This window comes from Acipenser ruthenus, chromosome 4, assembly GCF_902713425.1.
Source record: "Acipenser ruthenus chromosome 4, fAciRut3.2 maternal haplotype, whole genome shotgun sequence".
NCBI classification, from domain to species: Eukaryota; Metazoa; Chordata; class Actinopteri; order Acipenseriformes; family Acipenseridae; genus Acipenser; species Acipenser ruthenus.
Genome location: NC_081192.1, coordinates 39,515,052 through 39,522,888, shown reverse-complemented (window position 1 = coordinate 39,522,888; position 7,837 = coordinate 39,515,052). Strand labels below are relative to the sequence as shown.

Here is a 7,837-nt window from a genome sequence, read left to right as displayed (position 1 = left end):
GGAGTTGAAGCAACCGGAGCTGGATGGAAAGACTCCATATCGTAGCTATCGGGGCATGCAATTATATATATATAAAACGTGTTAACAGTGAGCAGTTACCTTGGGATTACACACCAGGTTGTGGTTTGTCACACTTGAGAATTATTGTATTTCTTGTTCTTATTGTATGACTTGTATTGTAACACTTGAATGTATTTGTATTTGCTTGCGATTGTAAGTCGCCCTGGATAAGGGCGTCTGCTAATAAATAAATAATAATAATAATAATAATAATAATAATAATAATAATAATAATAATAATAATATTGCATGCACCTCCAGTTGAAGCAACCGGAACTGGATGGAAAGACTCCCTATCGTAGCTATCGGGGCATGCAAGACTCCATATCGTAGCTACAAGGGCATGCAATTATATATATATATATATATATATATATATATATATATATATATATATATATATATATATATATATGTATATATATATATATATATATATATATATATATATATATATATATATATAAGCAACCGGATCTGGAATGAAAGACTCCATATCGTAGCTATCGGGGCATGCAATTATATATATATAAAACGTGTTAACAGTGAGCAGTTACCTTGGCATTACACACCAGGTTCAGATGCATTGATTGGACTAATGTATCAGCAGGCGACGTAAGACTCACCGTTTCAACGGTGTCAGTAGTGCTCAACAGAAAAGAATGCATACAGAAAAATATTGTATACTGGCCATGGGTTTTGGTTTTGCCCGGAGCCGTAACTAAGCATTTAGCTACCGGGGCATGCAAATATATATATATATATATATATATATATATATATATATATATATATATATATATATATAAATTGCATGCACCTCCGGTTGAAGCAACCGGAGCTGGATGGAAAGACTCCCTATCGTAGCAATCGGGGCATGCAAGACTCCATATCGCAGCTACAAGGGCATGCAATAATATATATATATATATATATATATATATATATATATATATATATATATATATATATATATATATATATATATATATATTATTAGTCTTTTTTTTCTTTTTTCTTTTTTTTTTGGATGTTAGGAGTTAGGGTGGTAGTTACTCGCGTATAGTTTTAAATGTTATTTCCGAATCTCTCCTTTAACATGTCTGAAGGGGACACTGTATTACTTATACTGGCCATGGGCTTTAACGTCTTAAAACGTGTTAACAGTGAGCAGTTACCTTGGGATTACACACCAGGTTCAGACGCATTGATTGGACTAATGTATCAGCAGGCGACGTAAGACTCACCGTTTCAACGGTGTCAGTAGTGCTCAACAGAAAAGAATTCATACAGAAAAATATCGTATACTGGCTATGGGTTTGGGTTTTGGTTTTGTCCAGAGCCGTAACTAAGCATTTAGCTACCGGGGCATGCATATATATATATATATATATATATATATATATATATATATATATATATATATATATATATAATTATTATCATTATTGTTTTTTTTTTCTTTTTTTCTTTTTTATTTTGGATGTTAGGAGTTAGGATGTGTAGTCCCAGGGTAACTGCTCACTGTTAACACGTTTGAAGACGTTAATTCACGTTTTAAGTAATACAGTGTCCCCTTCAGACATGTTAAAGGAGAGATTCGGACATAACATTCAAAACTATGCGCGAGTAAATACCATCCTAACTCCTAACATCCAAAAAATAAATAAATAAATAAATAAAAAATAACAATAATAATAATAATTATATATATATATATATATATATATATATATATATATATATATATATATATATATATATATATATATATATATATATATATATATATATATTTGCATGCCCCGTTAGCTAAATGCTTAGTTACGGCTCTGGGCAAAACCAAAGCCCATGGCCAGTATACAATATTTTTCTGTATGCATTCTTTTCTGTTGAGCACTACTGAAACCGTTGAAACGGTGAGTCTTGGGTCGCCTGTGGATACATTAGTCCAATCATTGCGTCTCAACCTGGTGTGTAATCCCAAAGTAACTGCTCACTGTTGTAATTGTTTGCCACAAAGGTCAGTGGTGTCTGGGATTACGCAAGCACGGAAGACGTGACATTGCTACAATTCCCAAAACACTATCAGCAAGGAACAAAGAAACAGGTTTGTAATAAGGAAGACCCTTTAAATAACCCACCCAAAGGAAATGCATATACAAAACCATCGTCAAAGAGGAGTTAAAACAAGTCCATTGACCTAAACTGTCACCATAGTACGGGGAACAAGTTTAAACTGTCGTTGTGAAACATTGAGGAGCACAAAGTTCATACGAAGTTTCTAGTATTACGACAACACGAAGCTTCTAGTATTACGACAATGAAGTCGTTTCTGTAAGTGAATGAGGTAAGAACCAAGAGAAGTGTTATTCATTTATAAGTGCTCTCTCAAGTTACGGGATTCAGAGGTTGTTTACTGAAGAAAAAAACGAAAGTGGAATATATTGAAGCTGCAGTTGATAGTAAATGTGTACTTGCAATGAAGAATGATCGTGGTTAAGACGTGAGCTGTTTTGTATTACTGTACGTGAAGGGTGTGTGTTCTTGTTAGGAGTATCTATCGTAATTGCACAAGTGGAACTGTACTGTGTCTTGTAATTAGTGAAACTAAAACATTATTCCCAACTCTGATACGTCTAACCACGGTCAGTTTACCAAATAAGTCTAGGAAATGCCAATTGTTTTCACAATATTTCAGTTTTAGATCCCAAATTCATTTTCTGAAGGAGTCTAATAATAGCTGGATGAAAGCCTACTCCAGTAAATTATTAGGGCAAGGGCGTTTATGCTGAAGTATCCAATGCGTACAGTTCACATTGTCAGGCAGCTTTAAACCCTTTTTTTGAAAACACGACAGTAGCCTGCTACACATTAATACGCTTTGTTCCTTGTCATTGGGCTCTGGTGTTTTTTCCTTATGGAGGCCACCTTCAGTCTTAACTACATCAGAACACTCCAATTGTCTATTGCTGATTTAAGATTTGGTTTATTTATTTAATAAAATGAACTGTGCTACTGCAGCATTTTACTCCAGTATTTTGCTGTAAACACTATACTTTAAAGTGGTAATTTGCTGTAAATGCATTTTTATTATACAGCAGTAAACTATAGTGGCCATACTTAGTACTGTAGTCTACTATAACCTCCTTGAATAATGCATACTTCAAAGTGGTTATAGAAATTTTCAGAATTTACTATAGCATACTTTCAAGGAGGTGTAATTGCCAGTAGTATTTACTACAGTGCCTGTATGTTATACAATATTTTTAAAAAAAGCATTTACAGCAAATGTGCTCATTAACAATAGAATCCTGTATTAAAATGTGTTTTAAAAAAGTTGCAATAATTTAAAGTTGTGTGAAGTTTAGATTTTATTTTTCATAGAACATAATCCTGAATAAGGGACACTGCAATCACCACAGAGAGCATAGGGAAACTAGTACCTCTTCTTCAGACCTTCATAGCTGATAGCTTCTTTTTTTGTACTAAATGTTACTCACATGGGACTGTAAGGATGTAACATTTTATTTACAAATTCGTCCCTCGCTGAAGCTGGTGTTTGTGAAAGTTTAACTAACTGACAAGGGGCAGGGAAAAGCTAATAAAGGGAATGAAAATTGATTATACCATACTACACCTCTTTTCAATAGCCAAAGACAAACCAGTTAACATCTTTTCTTTGAAATCGGGTGAGGACACATGGTGAGGACTGTTAAGATGGAGCAGGACTGTCAAGTCGGAAAACCCATGCCTGCAGCTGATCCCAATCTGACAAGCCCAGACAATCATCATGACCTCACTGCCAGTGCAAGAGAGGAAGTGGAAAGCACCAAGGAGAACGAGGGTGATTCCACACACATGGACCAGAGCAATGCCCAAGAGAAGCCAGTCATGAAAACTAAGATGGAACCCTCCTCCACAAAACTGTGTGGGTACCTGAACAAACTGGGGGGGCCCTTGAAGGCCTGGAAAGCCCGCTGGTTTATTTTCGAAGAGAAGAAGTGCCAGCTGTACTACTACAGAACGTCACAGGATGTCAATCCCTTGGGAAGCATTGACCTGGCTAACGCTACCTTTGGCTACCCGGCTCAAGCTCAGGAAGAGACCTTTCAAATTCAAATCCCAGGACGGGTTGTTGTGCTGAAGGTATGTCTTTTTAAAATTAAAGCAATAGGAAATCCCCTAATCTGTGAAGGTACGTGAAGCAGTAACAAGCCAGCCAATAAAATTTAATCATATACATCTTGCACTTCCATTCGTTGAGTAGAACACACAGGTGCAGTTCTGAGTTGAAACAAACACAAGTTACAGCAAACATGTATTTTCATTAACAAAAAAAAACACTGTTTGTGCCTATACTGATGTCTTAATTAAGTTATTTTGTTAGATACAACCGCTTTGGTTGAGGATACACTAATCAGTTTGGACTTCCACTTACTGTCATTTTTTTTCAAATAACCTTAAAAAACGATGTATCATTTTAAGAAAGTGCCCTTGTGCAATACCAAGGGTTCCCTTATAAATTTAACCACAGTAAATTTAACGCAGGAATTTAGCGTTTTTTCCCATGGTTCTACAATGCATTTACTGTAGTTTACCATGGTTTATTAATGTTCTTTACCATACCTCTGTGTTCCAGGGATGGAAATAAGACTTCCATTGCATAGCAGTTTGATCCATTCCTGGTTTTACTTTGAGTTTAATATGACACATCGGAACCTGTTACTTATACACTGTGGCTAATCAGGCTAATTTTAAAACCTGCAATGAGGGAACTGCAATGCAATAGGGGTTTGAATGTCTGTCATTTGGTGCAGGGTGTAAAATTAGCTTTTGAGCACTGGGAACCTGAAAGTTTTATATATATATATATATATATATATATATATATATATATATATATATATATATATATATATATATACAGACGTGCTCAAATTTGTTGGTACCCTTACAGCTCTTTGAAATAATGCTTCATTCCTCCTGGAAAGTGATAAAAGTAAAAGCTATTTTATCATGTATACTTGCATGCCTTTGGTATGTCATAGAATAAAGCAAAGAAGCTGTGAAAAGAGATGAATTATTGCTTATTCTACAAATATATTCTAAAATGGCCTGGACACATTTGTTGGTACCCCTAGAAAAGATAATAAATAATTGGATTATAGTGATATTTCAAACTAATTAGTTTCTTTAATTAGTATCACACATGTCTCCAATCTTGTAATCAGTCATTCAGCCTATTTAAATGGAGAAAAGTAGTCACTGTGCTGTTTGGTATCATTGTGTGCACCACACTGAACATGGACAAGAGAAAGCAAAGGAGAGAGTTGCCGGAGGAGATTCAGAAAGAAAATAATAGACAAGCATGGTAAAGGTAAAGGCTACAAGACCATCTCCAAGCAGCTTGATGTTCCTGTGACAACAGTTGCAAATATTATTAAGAAGTTTAAGGTCCATGGAACTGTAGCCAACCTCCCTGGGCGTGGCCGCAAGAGGAAAATCGACCCCAGATTGAACAGAAGGATAGTGCGAAGTGTAGAAAAAGAACCAAGGATAACTGCCAAAGAGATACAAGCTGAACTCCAAGGTGAAGGTACGTCAGTTTGTGATCGCACCATCCGTCGCTTTTTGAGCGAAAGTGGGCTCCATGGAAGAACACCCAGGAGGACTCCACTTTTGAAAGAAAAACATAAAAAAGCCAGACTGGAATTTGCTAAAATGCATATTGACAAGCCACAATCCTTCTGGGAGAATGTCCTTTGGACAGATGAGTTAAAATTGGAGCTTTTTGGCAAGTCACATCAGCTCTATGTTCACAGACGAAAAAATGAAGCTTTCAAAGAAAATAACACTGTACCTACAGTGAAACATGGAGGAGGCTCGGTTATGTTTTGGGGCTGCTTTGCTGCGCCTGGCACAGGGTGCCTTGAATCTGTGCAGGGCACAATGAAATCTCAAGACTATCAAGGCATTCTGGAGCGAAACGTACTGCCCAGTGTCAGAAAGCTCTGTCTCAGTCGCAGGTCATGGGTCCTCCAACAGGATAATGACCCAAAACACACAGCTAAAAGCACCCAAGAATGGATAAGAACAAAACATTGGACTATTCTGAAGTGGTCTTCTATGAGTCCTGATCTGAATCCTATCGAACATCTATGGAAAGAGCTGAAACTCGCAGTCTGGAGAAGGCACCCATCAAACCTGAGACAGCTGGACTAGTTTGCTCAAGAAGAGTGGGCCAAACTACCTGTTAACAGGTGCAGAAGTCTCATTGAGAGCTACAGAAAACGTTTGATTGCAGTGATTGCCTCTAAAGGTTGTGCAACAAAATATTAGGTTAGTGGTCCCATCATTTCTGTCCATGCCATTTTCATTTGTTTTATTATTTACAATATTATGTTGAATAAATAATCATAAGCAAAGTCTGATTTCTATTAAATATGGAATAAACAATGATGGATGCCAATTACTTTAGTCAGTTTCAAGTTATTTCAGAGAAAATTGTGCATTCTTCGTTTTTTGTGGAGGGGTACCAACAAATTTGAGCACGTCTGTATATAAATGTAATTTATACACGCATACGAATACATTAAATTAGCCATTGTATGGTCTCATGTTATGCTTTACCTAAAATAAATACATTCATCCTGAACTGGTATAGAAATGTATTCCCTGTATCTACTGGCATACATTTCATCAAATGCTCTTGTCAAACGCTCTTGTCAAATGCTCTTGGTTGTGAACACAAAAATAAGCATTACTGTGTGCCGTATTGAATTCAGCACTAGCCTCTTTGGATGTCAATCATTTTAAAATTGTATAAAGACGTCAGGTAGAGGAAGAGAGAGTGAGATTTGAATTTGACAGAGAGAGACGTGCTTAACATGAGCTCCTAAATATACAAAATATTTATTGTCTTAGAATGAAATAAACACTGGAGAAATGCTATTTTTATTTCAGTAAAACAAATAGTACAATTAGAGACTATTTTCAAACAAAAAAATATATATTTCAAAACATTAAAAAAATAAATAAAGTAAAACTATAAAGACAAAAACAGGACCAGAAGAGATGAACTAACAGCAGAGAGAAGTGAGAGAAGGAAAGAAAGAAAAAAGAAAGGAAAAGAAAGACAGAAAGAAAGGAAAGAAGAAAAAAAAAGAAAGAAAGAAAGGAAAAGAAAGAAAAAGGACAGAGTATACAATCAAACAAAGAACAGAAAAACTGCTAGGAAAACAGCAAATTATCTGGACTTTGATTTATAAAAGGTAAGCCTCTCACCTTATTTTAAATTAAATTAAATTAAATCCATTTTAAAGTTAGCCTGCGTGAGAAGTGGCAGTTGGTGTGTGAGTTTGACGGTTGGAAATGGATACATTGAGCAGTGCAGTAGTGCAGCCCCGCCCCCTGAGCCCTGCGTTCCAATTCCCTGGGGAGGTGAAGAGCGCTCAGGCCAGGAAACAACACAAGCACAGAGTGCTGAGAGAGAGCCCAGAGACTCTCATTGCTGACTGCTTCCAGGCTAGACAAAACACTGTCACCACTAACCTGCTCCTCTTCACTGAGCACACAGACGCCTGGCACACAGCCATATGTAAAATGTATGTACATGTAAAAAAGGGAGGCATCTGCCAGGGGAGACAGTTGAAAATAAGGGAAGACGCAGACTCACACCACACAGTGTTCACAGTAAATCTGTATCAGAACGGCACTATCATGATACAGGGCAGTGAGGCCAGCCTGGTGTCTTTTGAGGAGAATTTCCTGGCCT

General features: G+C 36.4%; 1 protein-coding gene across 1 annotated transcript; it reads left to right on the top strand.

The window, feature by feature from the left end:
• Nucleotides 1-3,379: 3,379 nt before the first annotated feature.
• On the top strand, nt 3,380-4,349 carry LOC131696752 (TBC1 domain family member 2A-like). The gene has a single exon (XM_059022362.1). It carries the CDS (start codon nt 3,763-3,765, stop codon nt 4,264-4,266), a length of 504 nt encoding a protein of 167 aa, XP_058878345.1. The 5' UTR covers nt 3,380-3,762; the 3' UTR covers nt 4,267-4,349.
• Nucleotides 4,350-7,837: the final 3,488 nt, after the last annotated feature.